Source organism: Rhineura floridana, chromosome 18 (assembly GCF_030035675.1).
Source record: "Rhineura floridana isolate rRhiFlo1 chromosome 18, rRhiFlo1.hap2, whole genome shotgun sequence".
NCBI classification, from domain to species: Eukaryota; Metazoa; Chordata; class Lepidosauria; order Squamata; family Rhineuridae; genus Rhineura; species Rhineura floridana.
The window spans coordinates 22,492,585-22,517,008 of record NC_084497.1 but is presented as its reverse complement, the minus strand read 5'-3'; the positions used below and the strand labels follow the sequence as shown (position 1 = coordinate 22,517,008).

The following is a 24,424-nucleotide window of genomic DNA, read 5'->3' as shown; positions in this document are numbered from 1 at the left end:
AAATCCATTAAAAGTACGTATGCGTGTATCTAGCCAACGCATGTTCAGAACTGGAGCGACGTAAAAGCAGAGGGAAGAGGTTTTTTTTCCTAATGAGACCCTACAAATGCGGTGTGTGTGGAGAGCGAGCGACAGAGAGAGAAATAATTGGGTGGATTAAAATTCCCCCCTCAGAAGACCCAGGTCTCCGTCCCCTTGTTCTCTCCCCATCTGTCCCTCTCCCAGACTTCCCGCCTGTGTCACCCCACTTGCTCTCCTCCCGCTTGTTCCCCTTCTGTCCACCTCTGCACCCCCCTTCTTGCTTCCCCCACCCTGCCTAGCTTTCAGCTTTTCTTTCTCCTTCCTCCTGAGCTCTCCTCTAAACTAATTGCACAGCTCCCAGTGTCTGGAGGAGAGCCACAGATCGATCCGTCGCTGTTGAAATGTTAATGCTAATCGTATAACCGCTCCGCCCGCGCCTCGCACTTCACTGGCAGCGCCAATTAATCTCAGGTAATGCAGCGCATGACCTTCGGGGCTCAGCGCCGGGGCAGCAGCCAAGCGATGCTTATGTAATTACACCGTGAAGTGTGTAATCACCTGCCCTAATCCCGGAGGCCTCACAATTAGCTGAGGCCCTCGGTCGCCGGGCTGCCAAGTGCGCCTGCCACTCCGGACAGCCGAGCGGATGAATAACGGACAATTAAAGCGGCGTGGTGGGGGCCTGGGAGGTGCGTCCGCTTGATCGTAATTAGCTGTAATCATGGGGAGACGAGCCTGGCAGACGTGCTGCTTGTTTTATAAGAAGCAATTTGGGAAATCAAGTGGCGTTTAACCGTTTTGTGGCCAAGCGGGCATAGTGCCCCCCCCCATAAACACTGGGAAGGGCGGAGGGGAGAGGGTGACTTTGAGCGGGAATGGGCAATTCACAGAGATAAGCACATCCGGAGTAGGCCTGCTATTCACCCCAATTTTATCTCCTTTTCCCATTCTCGTCTCTCTGTCTCCTTGCCAAGTACGCCTTCTGCCTGGAACCAGCCTCCTTTCTCTTTATTTGTCAGCCTCCTTCAAGATTCTGGTCCTGTTTGGCTCCTTTCATGCCACCCTTTACCAATGAAACCTCTCTCCAAGGAAACATCCTAGGAACGTATTATCGAATGACTCAGACCGTGGGTCCACCTAGCTCGGGTGTCTACCCTGATGGGCTGTGGCTTTCCAGGGTTTCAGGCAGGGGATGTTCCCAGCCCTACCTGGAGATGCTGCCAGGGATTGAACCTGGGACCTTCTGCATTTAAAGCAGACGCTCTACCACTGAGCTACAGCCCTGCTCTTAAGAATTAGGAAGCTGCCTTACACTGGTCCACTTAGCTTGTGTTGACTGGCAGTCGCTCTCCAAGGTTTCAGGCCAGGGCCTCTCTCCCAGCCCTACGTGGTGATGCCAGAGATTGAATCTCGGACCTTCTGCATGCAAAGCAGGTGCTCTACCACTGAGCTATGGCCCATCGCACCTTCTCCACCTAATGTAGATTATAAGCTCTATGGAGAAGGAGGGGACACCTTGGAAACTTCACAAAGGGTTCTTGAGGAGTTCCAGTGATGACAGACAAGCGTCCTTGAAAGACAGTTTGATCACTAACTGATCCCCGCCCCCAATCATTCATCTGCACGATAGTATCCATCTATCATAAGAACATAAGAAGAGCCTGCTGGATCAGGCCAGTGGCCCATCTAGTCCAGCATCCTGTTCTCACAGTGGCCAACCAGGTGCCTGGGGGAAGCCCGCAAGCAGGACCCGAGTGCAAGAACACTCTCCCCTCCTGAGGCTTCCGGCAACTGGTTTTCAGAAGCATGCTGCCTCTGACTAGGGTGGCAGAGCACAGCCATCATGGCTAGTAGCCATTGATAGTCCTGTCCTCCATGAATTTGTCTAATCTTCTTTTAAAGCCATCCAAGCTGGTGGCCATTACTGCATCTTGTGGGAGCAAATTCCATAGTTTCAGGCCACTTCTCTGGATGGACCAATGGTGTGCCCTAGAACATAACCCAGAATCCTTTGCAAGAAGCAAGACTTCTGCGACAGACAAGTTGATGAATGAAAGTGTCCTCTGAAGGTGGGATGCTTAAAAGTCACCTTCGGGGAAGGGGTGTGTCAGGTTTCAACCTTGCCAGACCCAGAACCTGGGGTCTTTGGGGGGGGGTGAGAAGAACCCCCCCTCTCTCACCAGCAACCCTGAAGAGCCATCAGAACCAAACATCCCAACACCAGTTGCTGGAGTTCCTGGCCAGCTCTGGGCTCCCTTGTCAGCCACAAGGGGACAGAGGAGACAGCACTTCAGGCAAGGGCTTTGAGGGAAAGGGACGTAGCTCAGTTGGTCCCAGGTTAAATCCCCAGCAACATCTCCGGGTAGAGCTGGGAAAGATCCAAGCCTGGAATTCTGGAGGGCTGCTTCCACTTTAGTGTAGACTGAGCTAGATGGGCCAATGGTCTGACTCACTGTCCTGCGTTCCGAAAGCCACCAGAGGGACACCTGGCTAGCTGTATGTGAGAATATTTGGAAGGAGTGGAAAGATCAGGACCTGGTTGAGAGCCACAGGAAGGGCCAGAACCTCCAGCTTCTATATATGCTTTCACTCTGGGAGTCTTCACTGCTGAAGCAACATCTCCCACAGAGCTCTTAGCTCCAATGAAAAGAATCCCTGAACTGGGGGATTGGGGAGGGAACCTCAAGGTTATCAGTGTGGGTTGGCAGTAGAAAAACCAGCTAGGGCCTCTCTTGGATAGAGAGGACTTGCCCACAGTACTCCAGGCTCCGGGGACCTCCAGAATGGACTACTACAGTAGTCTGCCCTTGAAGGCAATTTGGACACTTCAACTGATCCAAAATGCAACCGGCAGACGATGGCTGGGGTTCCATTTTGATCTCATATAAGCCACCTGTTTTAAAACAGCTGTGCTGGCTCGTTTCCAGGTCCAATTCAAGGAGCTCACATTAGTGTTCCAAAGCCCTAACCAACTTAGGTCCCAAATATCTGAAATACTACCTCCTTTCCCACAGACCCTCTCGGGTGCGGGAATGGTGGCCCTTAAATCGTGGGACTCCCTCTTCACAGAGGGACGCTATACAGCTTTCGCCGTATGCTGGAAGATGCACCTCTTTACCCTGGCCGCTGACAGTTAAGGTACTTGGTTTTGTGGGACGCACCTCTTTTGCGGAATTTATACTGCCCTGTTCCATTTGCAACAGTCCCCCCCCCCGCTTGATTATTGTAAAGGTTTTATCTGTTCTGAGTATTGCAGATTCTGTTGTTGTGCAACATCATGGCAAAGAAATCGGATTAAGAAATCTTATAAATAAATAATAAACACATCACGCCATGGCTCCGCCCGACAACTGGATATAAATATCAAAGGCCAGCTTGACTACACTTAATGTAATTCTAGAGGAACTGGGCCGGAGCGGTATTGATGTCTGGCTAGGAGTGTTCTGCTCCCCCCCCCCGCCCCGCCGTCCTCCCTGCGAGGCAGAATCTCAAGTCTTCTTTCGTGTGAACTTTTTGGCTCCAGACTCATTTTACAACAGAGCCTGTTTTCTCTCTCTCTTTGAGGGCACATTGATCTATGGCGGCTCTGGGGCCTGATGTGATTGCCAGTGGGATAAGATGCAGGGAAGGGAAGGAGCTATTGCCAGAGGGCTAGAGAAGGTTATGCTGTGGTTTGTTGAGTTTTGGAAGAGTTTAAAGGACACAGGTCCCATCATCTGCACTATGCATTTCAAGCAGTATCATATAACTTTAAGCAGTCATGGCTTCCACCCCCACTCCCCCCCCCCAAAAAAAATTCTGGGAACTGTAATTTGTCAAGGGTGCTGAGAGTTGTTAGGAGACCCATATTTCCCCTCAGAGAGCTCCCATTCCCAGAGTGATTTATCATTCAATTCCTCTTCCCAGGAAACTCTGGGAACTGGAGGTCTCTGAGGGGAAATAGGGGTCTCCTAACAACTCTCAGCACCCTTGACAAATTACGGTTCCCAGAATTCTTTGGGGAAGGGAGAAAGTCACGACTGTTTAAAGTGCTACGACACTCCTGGAAATGTACAGAGCAGATGCGGCCGCAGACTGAGTCTGTCTGTGGGATGTTGTGAGCATTGAAAAAGCACGTAATAGCTAGTACAGGATAGCTTCCCGAGACTATCAGCTTTCACTAAAGAAAACAGAGCAAGTTTCTAGTCCTTATGGCTGAAAAGATAAAGCCTGAAAGTGTATGGGCAAACACTTGCTCAAATCATTGGGGTTGACCAAATACGGCTTTTCCAGCTGTTAGGAGATAGAGCTTTTCTTCTTCAGTCTCCCTGTAATGGCCCCAAACAGAAGAAATCATGCAAAGTACTAATTCCTGCCAAATAAATTGTGCAAAAGAAGAGCAATTATGCAAACCTTCTCAGCTTGCACAATGTAGACACAGATGCAGTTTTTCCTGGTGCAGAATTTTAGACCCCCCCCCCATTTTACTGGATTTAGGGTGCGGGGGAGACCTCTAATGTGGTGAGCCCACCATTAGCATGCAGATTTTATGACTGTAAAACCAAGAGGGCATTGATTAATCTGCTTTAATTAATCAAGAGTAAATGGGTATGGTTTGGGGGTATGTATCCAAGGACAGACAAAATATTAGCATCAAGGAAACAAATCAGCATTTGGAATGAGCGTGCACAAGGACACGTGTAGGCGCACGAGCGCGCACACACAAACACACACTAACAAGGGCCTTGCGTGCAAAGGTATTAGGGGATTTTAACTGCATGTTGCTAAATTTGATATGTCCTTTAAGAGGAGACAAATGGTTCACAAGGCTTTAAAAGTATTGACTTTTCTTTAACAATAAGCGCTAATGGCCTTCAAATAATCAATACTTTAAGTCAGGGGTGTGTGTTATATATTATACTGCTAAAAAACCCAGTGCCTTGCATTTTTTAACCCCATCTTGGATCACAAGCCCCCTGCAGACTTAAGAGCTGCCTTCTAATGAAAAGGGGAAAAAAGAGGGCAATTGGAGGAGACGATGACAGCAGAGGGCTGAATTCAAGGATGTGCTTGCAGACAGAATAAAGGCTGAAACCTGGGACTGTGGCTCTGAAGGCAGCACACTCTGCCCTCTGCAATAAGCCAGGAGACCAACAGTCGCTTGGAGGCTGCACTCCGTTTCCCCACACAGGAAGCTGCCTTATCCTGATTCAGACCGTTGGGCCATATAGCTGAGTATTGTCTACACTGGCTGGCAGCGGCTCCCAGGGGTTCCAGAACAGGGTTCTCTCCCAGCCCTACCTGGAGGTACCATTGGGGATTGAACTTGGGACCTTCTGCGTGCAAGGCAGATGCTCTGACGCGGAGTTATTAGGCCCTTCCCCTAATAACTTCAATAAAAACAACATCACGGCAAGGTGGAGACCAGCCTTGCCCCAGCCATCGGCCCAGGAGAGACAGCAGCTGCAGAGTTTGCACCCCTGTCTCTGCCTGAAAGAGCACTCAGCTCCAAGTTGCCCTGGGGCTGCAGAAGGACGCAAGGGGAAAGGGCAGCTGGGACCCATCCACCGGCCAAAGAGACAGGAGACAAACTGCCAATCCAAGCGAGGGCACCAGAAAGAGCCAGTGTGTGGCATAGGGGTGAGAGCGCTGGACTACGAACCCGGCAGAAATCCACACTCAGCCACGAAGCTCACTGGGCGACCTTGGGTCAGCCACTGTCTTGTAGCTGAGCCTACCTCACAGGGTTGTTGTGAGGATATTAAATGGAGAGGGGGAGAAGTATGCATGCCACCTTGAGCCCTTGGTGGAGGGAAGGTGGCATGCAAATGTAACAGACAGCAAAGGGAGAGTAACCTGGTCTCAGCTGGGTAAAAATGCTTATAGTGCAAGCCAGTCCTTTCACCCTTCCAAAGTGGATCTCCCTCCTTTTCCATCTACTCCCCTTCCTTTGCGTGTCTTGTCTTTTTAGTTGGGAAGCTCGATGCCAGGGTCCGTCTCTTACTGAATTCTATTTATTTTATTTGATGCGTGCTGCTCTGGGAGACCATAATGGTCTGAAACGTAGGCAGGGCAGCAAATAAATAGAATAAGACAAAACAAGAGGAACTGAATTATATATTCTACAAGAGTGGATGAAAGGGGATGAAGGGGTGTAGTCAACTCAGTCCTTCTCAAGGCAGACCCACTGAAATCAAAGAGCCCAAGTTAGCCACTGTTGTTAACCTCAATGGGTCTACTCTGAATAGGACTAGCATTGGATACCACCCTACGGTTGTGCTTTCCACCTTACTGGGATGCTTTAAAAGGGTCAAACTGGCACACAGGAAGCTGCCTTATATTACACCGACGCAGGCCGCCGGTCCATTTAGCTCAGTACTGCCTCCACTGGCTGGCAGTGGCTCTTCAGAGTCAGGCAGGGAGTCTCTCCCAGTTCTGCCTGGAGATGCCGTTGGGGATTGAACCGGGGCCTTTTGGCAAGGAAAGCAGATGCCTTACCCCTTGGGGTTCTGGTTCCACCCTTTTGTTCTTTCACGGGGATCTCTCCACTCAAAATCACCACTACCCAGCTGCCTTTGTACCTGTGCTGGACATCCTTGCCCACATCCAACCCCTGCAGGGCGCAAAAAAAAAAGAAAAAAGGTCCAGGTTACTCCTCCTTTCTGCAGTGCCACCTTCGTAAATAAGCCCGAATTGCCAGCAGACCTCTCCTCCCTCCCTCCCTCCCTGCCTCCAGCTAATGGCTGAATTCTTCAGTGGCTAATTATTCTTGCCGCTGCTGCATCCGTGAACTGACCTAATCCCTGCGGGGCTCCCGACAGGAAGCTGAAATGGAATTTTAGCACCATGCCAAGCCCGCTTCCATTCCCCCCCCTCCGCCTCCACTACATGCATTATTGCCTGACTCCCGGGAAAGGCAGACGCCATAAATCTACCTGCATTTTGTTCTGTTCGAGCCAGAGTTCTATGGGTTGCCTCTTTGCCTACCCACCCACCGCATTCTCTGCCTACCTGCTGTTTCAAACCCCCACGCCCTTTGGAGAATCCTGGCTTACACAAAAAGCAGCTTCGATTGACCTTGTTGACAAAAGGGCGGGCGGGGGAAGACACAAAGCACAAGGACCAAAAGGCTTGGCAGGAGAGAGGTAAAGGAGTCGGTCTCTCTCCTCCCCCCCCCCCGCCACTCCTACATGGAACTCTTGACGCAAGCTTCTGCACAGAACTCCTCGACAGGAAGGGATAATAAAGTCAGCAACGAGCCTGCTCTTTTTGCATACATATACAACTTGGGCTGTGGGTGCACCATACATTTAAAGCACATAGCTCCCCCTACTACCAAAGAATCTGTAGTTTACCCCTCACAGAACTACAGTCCCCAGCACCCTTAACAAACGACAGTTCCCAGGATTCTTTTTGAGGAAGTCATGTGCTTTAAATGCACTTTAAATGTATAGTGTGTACACAGCCCTTCTCTCCCAGGGGAAACCTGCTCAGACATTTAGCAGCTGATGGCACTGAAGCACAGCACTGACTGGCTAACTCCCATGTCCCCCTTTCTCAGAGCAATTCTTTCTGCAGAAAGGTGCAGATAAAGCAGAGAGTAGTCTCAGCACCAAGCTTGATAGGATTTTCAGGGCAGAATGACACCACAGGAGGCAACCATCGGGGAGGGCATACCTTGGATTTGCACCAGAAGGCTGATATGGGGATGGACATTTGCAGAAGAGAATGGGAGGGTAAGAAAGGGGCTCTTGAATGTTTCGCCTGCAAATACTGCCCCCCCTCGCATGTTGCTTTCCATAAGCCAGGCCCTTAGATGAGGACTAAGCCCACCTACAAATCCTCCTGCCCATCTGCCTGCAGCCGTGTAATGCACAACTCATTTCCCAAGGTAACATCTGGAAATGGTCTAGCTCAGTGGCAGAGCATCTGCTTTGCATGCAGAAGGTCCTGGGTTTAATCCCTGGCATCTGTGGGTGGGGTTGGGAAAGACCCCTGCCTGAAATCCTGGAGAGCTGCTGCTGGCCAGTGTCGACAAAAATAGCTGGGGGGACCAAGAGTCTAACTCGGTACAAGCAGCTTCCTACTTTCAAGAGTCTCAAGGGCTCACAGCTCAGTGACAGAACATTGGCTTTGCATGCAGAAGTTCCCAGGTTTGACCCCTGGTGTCTCCAGGCTGGGTTGGGCATGTCCCCTGCCTGGAGAGCAGCTGCCTGTCAGTGTGGACAATACTGAGGTAGATGGACCGTTCGTTGGTTGCGGCTTCCTACGTTCCGAATAAGCTCAGCTCTGGAGTGGGTGGACACACAGTCACACGTGTACGCAACACCCGTCGGACGCTGGAGGCAAAGCAAGCAAGCGGAATCGGAATGGTGGACCCATCGGTGACAGACAAGAGCGTACATTGGATGGGCCATTTCAGCTGCTCCTTGCGTTCTGCCTTCCCACCCACCCCACTCGGCCCCTCCACCAAAGTGATCTTCCAACCAGTCATCTGGATGCTCTCCCGCCTACACAGAGCCCGTGCGGTTTCCTTGCTGACTGGAGGAGCTGGAACCTGCCAGTGTCCGCATTCCTGACGGATCTGTCTCCAGCATGCGTTGCTTGTTTTTTGGGGGTGGTGGTGGTTTTGGAGCAGGTCAAGCAAAGAACACAACACATACACACACACCCCACACACACTTTCTCAGTAGAGCCGCACCAGGCACACCTCAGACACGTCACAGCAACCAAACCACCAGGCAGAGAAAATAAAACTGGAAGAAGGTGACGTCGAGAGAACTCTGGATGCTCAGAGACATGGCACAGTGGTTGGTCGCCTGCCCGAAGGTCCCAGGTTCAATCCCTGGCATCTCCGGTTAGGTCTGAGACAGACCCCTGCCTCAAAACCAGGAGAGCTGCTACCAGTCAGTGTAGACAATACAGAGCTACATGGATCTATGGCCTGATTTGCAGCTTCTTATGTCTTAAGGGAAGGGCTGTAGCTCTGTGGGAGAGCACTTCCCTTGCAGGCAGAAGGTCCCAGGTTAAACCCCCAATGGCACCTTCAGGTAAGGCTGGCACAGAACCCTCCCTGAAACCCTGAAGAGCAGCTGCCAGTCAGTGTAAGCAATACTGAGCTAGAAGGAGCAATGGTCTGATTAGGTGTAAAGGCAGCTTCCTCCATTCTCTCTCTCTCCTCTCCTCTGTTGTGATTGGGTTTACATTCATGCAAACAACTTGTATAGGGCACCAGAGCTTTGCCCTGGAATATGTGGCCTCGTAATTAAAAAAAAAAATGCCACTGAGCACATGCAGAATGCCTTCTCCTCACCCCAGAGGAACCACACAGTCTGACCCAACAAACCTGAAACTTGAACGTAGGCTATTCTAGATGCTGCTGGGCCACAGGGACATAGGAAGCTCTTATAATGAGTTAGACCCTTAGTCCATCTAGCTCAGTCTACACGGACTGGCAGCAGCTCTCCAGGGTTTCAGGCAGGGAGTCCTTCCCAGCCCTACCCGGAGATGCCTTTGGGGATTGAACTGGGGACTTCTGCATACAAAGCGGATGCCCTACCACTGAGCTATGGCCCTTCTCTTTAGACACAGGAAGCTGCCTTATACTGAGTCAGTTACAGTGGCCCATCTAGCTTAGTACTGTCTGCACTGACTGGCAGCAGCTCTCCAGGGTTTCAGGCAGTGGTCTCTCCCAGCCCTACCTGGAGATGCCTTTGGGGATTGAACCGGGGACCTGCTGCATGCACTGAGCCACGGCCCTATCCTAATGTTTCAGGATTTAAACCACAGCAGGCCACGGCAGGTGTAAAACACCAGGGAAGCTTTCGGTGGCCCTCAAAAGGCCTTTGCCCTCATGACCTCTAACTTCCAGCACTCTCTACGCACGAGATCTCCACAGAGGAGCAAGCAAGTGCCGGAGTTGCATTCAGCTCAATGTTTAGCTACCAACAACAGAAAGCCCCCTTCCCCACTCAGATTGCTCCTCCTCTAGCAGGGTCTTGCCTGTGAGAGCCCCTAAGCATCGGCACTTGTCACCCTGCCTGCCTGACTCATGTTCTGCCCACCTTCCAGCTCTCTGCCTGCATCCCTGTTTCAGCTTCCTCGGCTTTGACCCTAGACTGAGAGAGAGCCAAATCTGACTATGTTGACACAATTAGGTGCCCCGGCTATCAGAAGTCAAGAACTAGCAATTAAAAGTATTAGGGCCTGGCTTTGTTTTTTCCTCTACCCTCCCAATCTTTTTTTTTCTTTTGTGCCATGTCTTTTTAGATTGTCAGATGATTTCCGATCTCTGTAGGGTCTGGATGCCTTCTCCCCTCCCCCCCACCAACTGAAGAGTGGGGCAAACATGCTTAAGACAAACAAAATATGCAAGTTGGGTCCTGGTTCTCTGAGAGGCTCTGCACTGGCCCTCCAAGATTCCAGTTCCAACACTGTCAGGGATTAGCACTTTCTGTGGCCTCTGGAAGCGCAAGGAACGCCCATGTTCCGGCACACCAAAGCATATTTCAACGGGGCATACGCACGTCACTCAGCACTGCTGCAGCAGTTTTGGATACACTGCCCCCCCTCCCTGGAAGTGGGTGGGGAAGAACGCAAAACCATGGCCAGGTGTGGAGGTGGGGAAAGGGAGAGACACCTTCTGACTCCCCACGTGGCCACAAAAGGTTGCAAGGTACCTCTCGGCGAAGTGTGAATCCCGGTGCTGGGGAAGGCCCTGCTTTCTACGCTGGCTGGACGAGTTGCTGGCAGAAGGGAGGTGCGCCTCCATGGTGCCGGAGTTGCGCGCTGCGGCCGCTGCTGCTACTTCTTGCCGCGCCCGGAGGAGATCTGTGGAGGGAGGGAGGAGTGTGAGCTGGCGTGCAAGATGGGAAACACACACAGGTTTAGCTCCAGAACTTGGTTTCCTGTAAGTGGCAAGAGCCCTTCTGAGCATGTGCACAGTATGTTCCCTTTGCCATCACTGAGCTGCACAGGAACATAGGAAATTGCCTTACACCTCTGAACATGTGCAAAGTACTTTTTCTTTGCCACTAACTAGCTGCTCAGGAACGTAGGAAACTGCCTTTACTGAGTCACACCGTCTAGCTCAATATTTTTGTTTTCAGATGCCCAATAAGATGTTTTCAGTGTTTTATTGCCTGTTTGCTGCCCTGGGCTCCTTTTTGGGAGGAAAGGTGGGATATACATTTAACAAACAAACAAACAAACAAATAATATCGCCAGCACTGACTGCTCCAGGGTTCCAGACAGGGGTTAGATCCACCTGGATATTTACATTTATTTTCCGGCATGTCACTTATTTATATGTCACTTAATCATTAGCCTTTCTCTGCTGTGTACGTAGAAATAAACCATACGGAGAATGAAACCATTTTACAAAGCCATCATGAAAACTGAACACTATCTTAAGACACCTACTGAAATAAGAAAATCTTTTGTCATGCGCCCCAAGTTCAGCCCAGAAAAACAAAATGATATACCAAGTCACCTAATGAGCTCGGGCCGCCTCTCTAGTGCTTGTTGCTACACCCCCGCCTTGCTTCTTGGCATGACAGAAAAAGCCTGCAAATCCCCCACATCTGCACAGATGAGACAGAAGTTGACGGAGGCTGAACTAAAAAGGAGAACGGCTCCTCTTCCCCAAGAAAAACACAACCGCCACCCTCAGTTCCAGGTCACAACCGTGGAGTCCCGCAACACAGCTGGAGATGGCTCTGAGCTATAATCCACCCACTAATGCCACTACCTACCTACCTACCTACCCGCCTACCTTTCATGTCTTCAGAGCCATCCTTTCCCTCTCGCTTCCATTTCCAGCCTTGCAAAGCTACCAGGCCCTGGTGGCAATCCTTGAAGCATCCTCCCCCCCCTTCCTCGCCCTCAAGACTTGGCTGGCACTCCCTCCTATGTAGGCCATTCTCTCTCTCGCCCTCCCTCCAAAAAAATCAGTGCCTCTGTGGGTGCTCAGTGAAGCTGCTCTCTTTCGAGAACCATAATGGGAATCAGCCTCCTTCAGAGCATTAAAGGGGATTAGCTCTTAAGAGAGAATTACAGGACGAGAGAGAAGAGAATCCTCAGGAATCCACACACGAGGTGGGGAGAGGGAGAGAGAAGTGGCCGTCCAAGCAATCCAACTCCACGCAGCAGCATCTGCTGGCTGCGATACGAGCAGTCCCAACGTTTCCTGGCGAAACCGGGCCTGTAAAAAAGAGAGTTCCCAGATGCTGCAGCAGCAGCAGCTGGCCAGCCAAGGCTGGTGTGTCTGAGTGAGGGATGGGTGAGAATTTTGATCCGGTTCGCCTATCAAGTCCGCCCTTTCCAAAACAATGCGAGACCCAAAACACAGCCACCCTTCAAAATTCGTACTTAATCAGATTTTGCGAATGGGGCATTGCCCACCAAACTCACTCTGCCTTCAGCCAGCCTCCACCTGCCTGCTTTCTTACTTATAACCAACCAGAGGGTGGGGCTCCACCTGCCATTGGCTCTGCCTCCACCTACTGTAGGGCTCCCTGCCTTCCGCCCTCCCAGTCCCCATTGGACACCAGCTGCCACCGCAGTCCTGACTATTAGCCTTGCCTAATAGTGAGCCCATCAGCTGGTATAGCACAGTGGGGAGGAGAGCCTGGCTGGGAGGCCAGTCTGTGAGTTCCAATCCCCGCTCATGTCTCCTGGGTGTCAAGGGCCAGCTAAAGATCACCCCACAGCGTGTGGCTCAGGGGTTACGTGCCCTGCCACCTGTGCAGCCGTGGGCAAGCGGCATAGTCCCAAGGAGCCCAGTTGCAGACAAGGAAGGGGCTGGCTTGTGCAGTTGTGGCCAGCTGAGCAGGCCCAAGCCAGCTGGGGAGGACTAGCCTCAGAGGGAGGCAATGGTAAACTCCCTCTGAATACCGCTTACCATGAAATCCCTATTCATAGGCTCGCCATAAGTCGGGATTGACTTGAAGGCAGTCCATTTCCATTTCAACAGTGAGCCCAGAGGGGGCCTCTTGAGGCAGAAGGAGCAGGGAGCAGGGCATGGAAAAGAAACTTCTCTGCCTAACACCCTGGAGAGCTGTGACCAACCAGGCCACATCAGCACCATACATTTAAAGCACTGTTATGCCACTTGAATCAGTCACGGCTCCCCACAAAATAATCCTGGGAAATGTAGTTTATTAAGGGTACTGAAAGTTGTTAAGGAGACCCCCTCTTTCCCCTCACAAAGCTACAGTTCCCAGAGTGGTTCAATGTTAAAAAGAACTACCTTTCCAAAGATTCTTTGAGGGAAGCCACGACTGCTTGAAGTGGTATAATATTTTATTTATTTATTTATATCCCACCCTTCCTCCCAGCAGGAGCCCAGGGCAGCATAATAGTGCTTTAAATGTATGGTGCGGATGCGGCCAGAGAATATTAATAATAATAATAAACTTTAATTTATAGGCCGCCTATCTGGCCAATGGCCACTCTAGGCGGTGTACAATAAAGCACGATAAAATACATGGTAAAATATGATACAATAAAAACAATATAACCAGTACAGCACAATGCAAAATTACAATATTTAGTAGAGTTGTCAGTAATACAATTCTGAAGCTAGTTCACCTTAGAAGTCTCAAGTTCATAAAGGCCTGATGGAAAAGCCAAGTCTTCAGGCCTCGGCGAAATATATATAAGGAAGGGGCATGTCGAAGATCTATTGGGAGGGAGTTCCAAATCGCGGGGGCCGCCACAGAGAAGGCCCTCTCCCAAGTCCTCACCAACCCAATCACTTTAGTTGACAGGACTGAGAGGAGGCCCTGAGTGGCAGATCTTGTAGGGCCGCACAATTTATGACGTTGGAGGCGCTCCATCAGGTATACTGGGCTGAAACCGTACAGGGATTTATAGGTTAATACCAACACCTTGAATTGAGCCCGGAAAATAACTGGAAGCCAGTGTAGATTGTACAGCACTGGGGTAATATGATCATAACGGCGGGTGTTCGTAAGTAGACGAGCCGCCGTATTTTGTACCAGCTGTAATTTCCGGACTGTTTTCAAGGGCAACCCCACGTACAGCGCATTGCAGTAGTCTAAACGAGAGGTGACCAGAGCGCGTACTACGAGTGGGAGCTGGTGGACAGGAAGGTAGGGTTGCAGTCTTCGTATGAGACGCAATTGACCCCAAGCTGCCTGGCACACCGATGAAACCTGAGCCTCCATGGACAGCTTGGAATCAAGGATCACCCCAAGGCTGCGGACCTGGTCCTTCAGGGGCAATTTTACCCCATTAAATACCAGGTCGATGTTTCCCAACCCCCCCTTGTCTCCCACGAGCAGTACCTGTTTTATCAGGATTCAGCTTTAGCCTGTTTCTTCCCATCCATCCACTCACGGATTCCAGACACTTGGACATGGTCTCCACAGCCGACTCTGGTGAGGACTTAAATGAGAGGTAGAGCTGAGTGTCATCCGCATATTGGTGGCACTGCAGCCCAAACCTCCTGATGACAGCTCCCAGCGGTTTTACATAGATGTTAAATAGCATGGGAGAAAGGATAGAGCCCTGTGGCACACCGCAATTGAGGGGCCAAGGGTCTGAAACCTCATCTCCCAATGCCACCTGCTGGTGCCTATCGGAGAGAAAGGAACGGAACCAGTTTAATACTGTGCCTCCTATTCCTAATCTCTCCAGATGATCCAGCAAGATACCGTGGTCGACGGTATCAAAAGCCGCTGAGAGATCTAGGAGGACAAGAAAGGTGGATTCTCCCCTATCTAATGCCCTCCTCATATCATCCACCAGAGCGACCAAGGCTGTTTCAGTTCCATGTCCAGTTCTGAAACCCGATTGGTATGGATCTAAATAATCCGTTTCATCCAAGTATAATAATATAAGGATCTGTTCTGGTATAAGGCATCATCCTATGTTCCTATCCAGAAGGCACAATATCAAACGGTGTCAAGAGAATCCCTACAATGTGTACCTCAGGCAAAAGGCTTTGGGGCTGTCCCCTGAGTGGTTGCCGACCCTCCTGGTTTGAGCGGATCCCAGGGTCCAAGTGGCACAAAAGGAAGTCAAACTCAGGACAAAGCCACCGCATGAAAAAGTGTGGCCTGGATGAGACCACGGCTTTCAGAGGGACCATTCCAGAGTTCCCTGGAAAGATGGATGGATTTTTAAACCACTCTGGAAACTGTAGCTCTATGGGAGGAACAGGGGTATGTGTGCGTCTCATAACAACTCTCAGCACCCTTTACAAGCAAGAGTTCTTCCCAGGATTCTTGGGATGGGACACCATGACTGTTTAAAGTGCCATCATAGTGCTTTAACGCGTACAGTGTGGATGGTTGTTGCCCGGGCAATTGGGAAAAAAAACAGCTCTGATCTCTCCTGTCTGTTTGCCTGATCTGGCCAGGACCAACCTCCTTGCTTTCCCACCACAGGGACTTGTGGGGCTTTCCCCACACTGCAGCTAACCTCCGGACACTCCAGCACCATCGCTTTCTTTCAAGTCGTTCCCTTCTGCTCCCTCCTCTGCTGGCCTCTGAGTGAAGGATGCAGCCAGAGAGGCCAGCAATAACTCACCCGTCTGCTGGGGTTTCTCTCTCTCTCTCTCTTCCACCCCCTCTCTAGTAACTCGCTTTTGCTTGTGCACAGCCTGGATAGGATTTATTTATATATCCCAGCAGCCCAGGCTGTCGTCTATAGATCGCTCTGGCCACGCTAGGTATGCCTTGACCAATGTTCGTCCACATCCTTTGGCTTGGTTTTTCAGTTTCAAGACTGCTGGGGGGGGGAGACAGAGAGAGAGAGAGAAAGGGAGGTGGGAGGAGAGGCCGCAGAGGTGGTGTCTTGGCATTTTGCTAATGTGAGTGGGAAGAGCATCTGCCTTGGGGTGACTCTTGCGGCTCAGCCTCTGGGCATATGTGGGGGAATTCCAAACATGAAGAATGGAGGGGGGGGAGAGAAAGAGGCAGACAAGGAAGGGGTGAATCACAGACTGAATGCTGATAATATCTGGAGGAAAGAGAGAGAGCGTGTGTGCATGCATGTGAGTGAGTGAGAGAAGCATCCTGCAGATGAATGCTCGACAGGGACAAGAGGGTTGACTACCGGGCAAAGATTATGGCTGTGTACATACTAGGAACAGGCGAGAATTTCTATTCAGTTCACATTTAAAGCCAAATTAATCAAATTCACACTTTTTCAAAATAATATGAGAACTGAAACACAGCCACAGTTCTCCCAACAAACCAGCATTTATAAAAATGCATATATTAAGGGGAAATGTGTATAAACTTGCATATATTGGTGAAAACAACATACAAAAATGCATATTAGGATGACCTGCTTGCAAAAACAGTGTACTTGAGTCAAAACTGCATACAAAAATGTATTCATTAGGAGAAATAAGGACTAAAATGCTGAAGAATTTTCATGAGGATTTAAAAAAAAAAGTTTGCAAATTGCTGCAGAAATGTGGAGAACCAAATTTAAAATCAGAAAAGTGAGAAACTGAGAGGACTGAAACTCACACATCCCTAGTACACACTATACATTTAAGGCATGTGGCTCTCCCCCTGCCCAAGACTCTTGGGAACTATAGTTTCACCCTTCCACAGCTACAATTCCCAGCACCCTGAAGAAATGACTGTTCCCAGGATTCTTGGGGGGTGGGGAAGCCACGTGCTTTACATATGCGTTAAACGTATGTGTATATAAGTAGAGCTGTGGACTCTATGCTTAAACAGCAAAACTCGCACCCCAATGCTTGAGTGGCTTTGGTCAAGCCGTGCGTTCGCTCCCAGCCTCAGTTTTCCCATCTGTAAAAATGGAAAGACCACGGTTGCACCCGGAGAAGGGAACAGAGAGGACGGGTCACCATGCCCTCTTCTCCCCCAGCCACCATTTTTCAGGCCAAAATGAGATTATTCTACAGCAGCCTTCTCCAACCTGACGTCCTCCAGATGTTGTTGGACTACATCTCCCATCATTCTTGATGCTGCATGGGGCTGATGGGAGTTGGAATCCAACAATGTCTGTATTGGGTAAGAATGACCGTAGTTTTTTTGATGTTTTGCTCTGTACGTCGCTCAGAGTGGCCGGATAACCGGCCAGATGAGCGACTAATAAATGGAATAAATAATAATAATAGCTGTAGTAGTAGTAGTAGTATTTATACACTAGGACATGGGGTGGGTGAGGGTAACCTTCGCTCGGGAGAGGAAATTTCATTTGAAATGTATTGTTCTTTTACTGTATGTTCTTGAACTGTGTTTTGTTGAAATATGACTTGTATTTTAATATGTATTTTATATTTTCTTTTTACATTGTTTAATTGTGGTGGCCTGTGGCTCTGAGCAATAAAGATTCATTTCATCATTGGGCAAGAACGTTCTATAGCATTTTGGCTATTGTTTTTTATTTAAAATCTTGAACTGAATATTAAAATCTAAAACCCTGGCCAGGCTGCTAATTAGCTACTGAGCTAAGTTCAAGGTCTTGGTACAAGAGTACCATCCCTGTACATCTTGGGACCACCACGATACCTAAAATGGCATCTTCTCCCTTATATACTCAACCAATCATGGAGCTCCTGCAGGTGAGGGGGTCCTGCAGATCCCATCGCATCAGGAGTTCTGTTCTGTAGATGAAGGAACTGGGCCTTTAGCACAGCGGTACATACCCTTTGGAACTCCCTCCTGTTACATACTGGGCAGGCGCCATCTCTATTGTCCTTTCGGCAACTACTGAAGGACCTTCCTTCTTCAAACAAGCATTTTTAGAAGTGGAGATCTTTATCCCAGCCCGTATCTGTACTGGATTTTTTTACACGATTTAAAAAAAAAATTGTTTGCATGTATGGGATTATTTTTACATTTGGAATTTTTAAAAATTGTTTTACGTTTTTGCTGTGACGCTGTTTCGAGATATTTTATGGGAAGCGATTCATAAACAGAATCATATAAATAAAAAAAATGAAACTATCACGTCTCTGCATTTGATCTCCTGCCCAGGCCAAACACTGAGGTAGCATAAGCGCCTTCCCTCCTTTTCTAAACCAGGGGTGTTAATCCTTCCCTGGCCAGGTAATTAGCAAACACTAATTAGCAGGTGTTTGTACTGAGAACCCAGAAGGAAGCAGACAATGCTTTATTTATTATCCGCATCTGATGCCTTTATGTTGACAAATGCTGGGATGGTGCACAAAAAGGGAGGAACAAAAGAAATGAAATAGGTCTTGGAGAACGTTCAGAGACCCAAAAGCAATTTAGCAAGGAGAGGAGGAGGCAGGGAGAGTGTCCTTTCAGGTAAGACCCCCAACGCCTTGTTTTAAGAGGACTCTTGCTGGTTCTCCTTGCTATTTTAGGGAAGGGGTGTCCAGACTCACCTCCCCCCAACGGTTTACTTGAAAATTGTTGATGCTCTTGGCGGATTTTTCTGCCTGCTGTAGTAGCAATCGGAATGCGCTGTGCTAGATTACTGTATGATCTTTAGTTGTATTTTCATTGCTGCTTTTATTTGTATTTTATTGTCTTACAATTCGCATTCCGTAGAATTCAAACTGCAATACAATGAAAGAAATAAAAGAAGCAATTAAATTTTTTTAACAACAATGTGAATATTTAACACGGACTCGCCGTGGACCACCTGAATGCAACTCCACTGGTGGTCCACGGACCGACCACAGTTTGGGAACCCTTGCGTTAGGGTAATGTGTGCAACAAAGGTACATATTAGTGAAAATAACATACAAAAATGCATTATATTAGGGAAAACTAATTTGCAAAAATGGCCACACTGGCTGGAGGTGGTAGGGAGCTGTTAGTCCCAAACATCTGGTGCAGGACCTGACTGGAGTTCAACTGTCATCTGACTTTGGGCAAGCTGCTGGCTCTCAGCCCTGGCTCCTCCATCTGTAAAATGGGACTATCTGACCTCAAGAAACACAGCAGGGCTTCCCAAGTGCTTTAGAAACGAAAGGCATACACTACAAGAGCAGTTTAAAGTAGCCTGTACCAACCTGGTGCCTTCCAGATATTTTGGACTACACCTCCCATCAGCCCCAGCCATCTGTCAGCCAGTAGCCCAGCCTGGGGCTGATGGGAGTTGGGATCTGAAACATCTGGAGGGCACCAAGGTTGGCAAACGCTGCTATAAATACATGCACTGCATTCATGCAGAGCAGCAACCATGCATTTGCCTGAGTATTAATGCCATTCTGCACTTAAGAAGCCTCCTCATCCCACGGGGTCCATTTTGCAATTCTGTCTGTACAGGAAACAGCACAACAGCCAGGGACTGGGCTGCCATACCTTCTCTTTCTCTCTCTCCACCTCCCACATCACATTTTTCAATTGCAAGAAGAGTTGTTTTTATGCAGGGGGAGTGGGGGAGACTGCTGTTCCCCACCTACAGCCCAGAATGGCACAGTCCATTCTTCCACCTCCTTCTGCATGTGTAGAACCAGCCTTAACACCACCAGTCTGGGCATCAAAGGCATGGATTAACCCACAACTTGATACTATTTAATGCATTCCATCTTACAAGTTTTATTCAGTGAAATCTGCTATATTTTTTTTTTGAGTAACAGCAAATTTAAAGTGAGAAGTATCCTTTCTCGTTTTTTTATCCCACGACATCTTGCTGCCTGAGATGCAGGCCAAGATGGTCTCCCTGACCGCAATTCCAAATACAGAAGCCAAACAGATTGGCAGCTGCCAAAAGGACAGTAAGGACCTAGGAACAGCCTGGCTGCTGGATCAGGCCAGTGGCCCATCTGGTCCAGGATCCTGTTCTGACACTGGTCAACCAGAATGCTTCTGGGAAGTCCGTAGGCAGGGCTTGAGTGCAATAGTGCTCTCCTCCCTTGCAATTCCCAGCAACTGATATTCTAAGGCATAATGATTCCGACAACGGAGGTAAAATGCAACCATCCTGACTAGTAACCATTGCTAGCCTTATCCTCTATGAATTTATCTACTCCTTTTTAAAGCCGTCAAAAGGACAGTAAAAGGAACAAGAACACAAGAGGGCCCTGCTGGGTCAGGCCAATGGCCCCGCTATTTCCAGCATCCTGTTCTCACAATGGCCAAGCCCTGTGAGAAGCTCGCAAGCAGGACCCCTGCCCTCCTGTGCGCAAAAGGAAGAAGAATGCCTTTTTGAAGATACAGAGATTGTCACCTGTTTTCAAAAGCACTTGCAGTAAAAGCTGTATTTAAAAAAAAAAAACCACTCTGCAAAAAAACTCTGCTGCTTGGTTCATAGATAGCACCTTTTAAGGAGATGGTGCTTACAGTCATAGGAACACAGGGTACTGCCTTATACTGAAATTAGACCATTGGTCCACCTAACTCAGTATTGTCTACACAGACTGGCAGCGGCTCTCCAGAGTTTCAGGCAGGGAATCTCTCTCAGCCCTACCTGGAGATGCCATTGGGAGTTGAACGTGGGACCTTCTGCAGGCAAAGCAGGTGCTCTACCGCTGAGCTATGTCCCTTTCACTTCTCTGGGGAGTGAGCCCCACTGAGCTCACTGAGTAGATGGATCTGCATGGGATTGCACTGTACAATTAATTACTCAACTAAATACTGCAGATGTAATATATACATACTTACATAACAGAGACATTACCAAAACACATGGATTGTCTCAACAGATTTTTAAATGAGAAAGGAGTTTTGTTTTTTTAAAGAAAGGAGAAATCATTCAGCCCCACCAGGTCACACACAACCCGGAGAATTTGCTCCAGCCAGTGACTGCACGCCTCCAACATTTATAAATTAATTATCTGAAAAAGGCTGGCCGTGCCTTACTGCAGTGGGGGTGAGCTGCAATTTAGAAGCTTGATGCACTGCCAATTCCAAGTGCGGCATTGATCCCGAATGACCGCCACAATCCACCCACCTCCTCCCTCCCCCCCCCGTCTTCCAGCAACAGCCCTCCCTCCCCTCCCCCCATTCCATCTCCACCGCCTGCCTGTGCACACATGCAGAGGATGTGTCATTTACAACGCTACACTCTCTTGACGGTTTGGAAATCAAGAGTGATTGACACACGGATGCTGTGGGGATGGCAGTCCCAGGCATGGGAGAATGCGGGATTAATGCAGATGGAGAACAGAATGTGCAAGAGAGAGAGAGAGGGAGGAGGAGGAGGAAGGGGGAGACAAGCAATTAAGCAAAAAAAAAATTCCTAAATTATTAAAGGTTAGTTGGTGCCACTGGGCGTGCCCGCAGATAATCAGTGCTTTGTACTGGCAGAAATAAAATTTATACTTGTTCTGTCTGAGCTTATTTTCCCCAGGGGCTCCAGGGTGAGAGATGGAAGGGAGTCAATCTCCATGGCCATCTATTTATGCTCTGGAGTCAACCTTTTAAGCAGCGGCTTGCCTGGTTGCCTGTGGCAAGTTGGGAATTACTTCCAGGTGATCAAGCAGGAAATTGTCATCAAAGTCGGCTTTTTTCCCTCTTCTTCCAGGCCAAAAATATTTAACATGAATATGCATCGGGAGAAGAGCAAGCCCTCCTGTGAGCTACTGACATACATGGACTTAATTTGCAAGGCTGCCTGTAAGACACGACGCCCTAAATGTCTTGCAACAGAGGCCTCCCCCACCCCTGCACCATTTAGAGAACCACAGAACTAGAAAAAGAACAGCAGCAGAAGCCCATCAACTTTAACAGTTTCCTGGACTCTCACTCCCTAAAAGCTCAGCCTTGATCTTCTGATGTTTTGGACTCCAATTCCCATCGTTCGTGATCATCGGCCATCCTGGCTGTTGCTGATGGGAGTTGGAGTCTAAAAGGTTGGGAAGTCACCATGTTGGTGAAGGCTGCCTGAATTGTTTTCTTCCTTTCTGCAAAAAAGAAAAAGAAAAAAGCAGAGCATGAAGATATGCCTCCCTCCCCTGCACCTGCAAGTAGTGATGTCGGAAAATTCCAGCGAAAACAGGAATGGCCAAGGTTTGCTTGTTCGTTCCATGTTCTGAATGGAAACCAATCCAGCGAAGACAGTATTCTTCTGTTGGCAGCTGCTTTCCGTTCTCAAATGGTATTTAACTGATGACTCCCCCTCTCCCCCCCCCAATTTGCATTGCATTTTCCTTTGCACTGAAATGAATTGGGTGGAATAACATAATGACAATGTAATGGACATAAGTAATCATGGAAAATTTCAGCACAGTGCACAGCGAGACGAATATGGTAGTTTTTGGCGTAAGACGAAATGGCAGTGGAACGGAAACAGCGCTGCCTGCGATGAAAACAGGGCAGAATGGGAAAAGCTTACATACTGTACCCGCAAGACGGGGCAGGGAGGCCTTTCTGGACCCAAGAGCTGCATTCCCTACTGGCTAAAGTTCTAGGGGTGGAGCCAATGCAGAAAGTTCTGGGGGTGGAGCCAATGCAGAAAGTAGGCAGAGCTCCTACTAAGCTCGATGGACCAATGGTCTCTGACTCAGTATAAGGCAGCTTCCTATATTCCATATTCATCTTCTCTTTAAGGCAGGGATGGTACCCTCTACATGTTGTTGGACTCCCAAATCCCACCAGGCCTAGCCAGCATAGTCAGAGATGATGGGAGGTGTAGTACAGCACCATCGGAAGAGTTACAGTTTTGCCATCGCTGGACCAAACGCTCATGGGAGCCGTAAGCACAGTCCAGAAAAGAGGCACCCTGCTGCGTCTCTGTATGAGTAGCTGCTCTGGCTTTAATTAAGACTGATTAAAACAACGCTGGGGAACCTGCAGCAATTCAAATATCACTGGACTCTCAACTCCCATCCACCCCAGCTGGCACGGCCAATGATTTAGGATGATGGAAGCTGTAGTCCAGCAACATTTGGGCACCAACAGAATCCCCATCTTTGTGTTACAAGGAGCATTCTAGCAAGAACGGTCTGTCGGAGGACGATTCGCCATACGGAGGTCATTTCCTTCTTTGCAATGCCTCCACCCCCTGACCTCCCTATCTCAAGACCTGGGTTGAGCTAAAGTCGCTGGTGGCTTCTCTCAGCTGTTTCTGACAGTATCTCAAAGGCACAAGGGGTCTGAGAAACCACCGGGCCACCCCAGGCAGAAACATTACTCACTGTTTTAAATTCTGCCGGGCTGCACAGCAAGCCCACATGTGAAGAGAGCCCTCCTTGCAGAATGTTCGTCCTCAGATTGCAGGCCAGGCTCCAACTTTTAAAAAAAACCCAAACTATTCCTCCAAAGCAGCCTTTCTCCAACTCGACGCCCCACGCTGCCAGCATGGCTGTTGGGAGTTATAGTGCAAAACCTCCGGAGGTCACCAGGTTGAAAAAGGCTGCTTTGAAAGGATCCAGCAAAGGTCATCCTCGCCGGAGGCAGGAAACCTTTTGCCACGCTTTGGAAAGGGTGCTGCTTTTTGTATGTCTGATATCGCATTTTGCTGTGTTGCCATTCAAATTGCAATACGTTGAAATACATATATAAGAAACAAGGGAAGGAAACAGAAAGCAATTCATAATCACACGGCATCTAGCACAGCGCATTATAGCTGCTACGAGAGGCAGAAAAATTGTTAAGTGGTCTGCTAAGACCACCAAGCAATTTTCAGCTCTGTGAGGCAAAAAAGTTTGGGAACCTCTGGTGTAGGCGATGCTGAGCTCAATGGACCAATAATCTGACTCCGTACAAGACAGCTTCCTACGTCCTGCTTTGGCTGCTGTGACCCAGTAGTCATGGGCAAGTTGCCTTTCGGGGGAAGAGTCTTTGTCACTTCTGAACTTGTCTTTGGGGATCCCTCTAGCCCCGGTGAGAAACTCCCCAGGGAACTTTGCCCAGTACCCCCCTTGCAAGGGAAGAAATGACCCCAAACAGCAGGACAGGCATTTCCTACGAAATGAAACGGGCTCTCACCGCCGTGGCTGGGAAGTGCCATGCTGTTGGCCAACTGGTAGAGACGCTGCTGTTGCTGCTCCTCGAAGGTGCCGTGTTCGTTGAGGGCCGACATCATCCTCCTATAGTGCTCCTCCGGGGTCATCTGAGTCACGGCGCCCTCTAGCAAGGGAGTGTGGGAATTTTCTGAAGAGGAGAAACGTTGGAAGATTCAGGGCAGACAAAAGAAAGGACTTCTTCACACAGCTCGTAGTTAAACTATGGAATTCACTCCCACAAGAGGCAGTGATGACCACCAACTTGGACGGCTTTCAAAGAAGGTTAGAAAAATTCAGGGAAGGATAAGGTTATCAATGGCTGCTAACCATGATGGCTATATTCTACATCTACTGTCGGAGGCTGTATGTTTCTGAATATCAATTGCTGGAACCTGTGGTTGGGGAGAGTGGCTGTTGCTCTCAGATCCTGCTTGCGGGCTTCCCATTGGGGCATCTGGAGGGCCACTGTGAGAACAGGAGGCTGGACTCGATGGGGCATTATGTTTTGGAATGCATCGGCTCCAGCCAGAACGGATGCAGAATCACCTCCAG

General features: G+C 49.2%; 1 protein-coding gene and 1 non-coding gene across 4 annotated transcripts in view; both read right to left on the bottom strand.

Moving 5' to 3' along the window:
• SAMD11 (sterile alpha motif domain containing 11) overlaps nucleotides 1-24,424 on the bottom strand; it is a 203,160-nt gene that overhangs the window by 32,981 nt on the left and 145,755 nt on the right. For all 3 annotated transcript variants that reach the window (XM_061601276.1, XM_061601277.1, XM_061601278.1), the window contains 2 exons: nucleotides 23,856-24,020; nucleotides 10,680-10,830 (listed from right to left, as the gene is read on the bottom strand). In XM_061601276.1, coding sequence (XP_061457260.1) covers nucleotides 10,680-10,830; nucleotides 23,856-24,020 — 316 coding nt within the window. The remainder of the gene's footprint in view (nucleotides 1-10,679; nucleotides 10,831-23,855; nucleotides 24,021-24,424) is intronic.
• Nucleotides 1,234-1,304, bottom strand: TRNAL-UAA (transfer RNA leucine (anticodon UAA)). Its single transcript has one exon. It is a non-coding gene; the product is annotated as a tRNA-Leu (tRNA).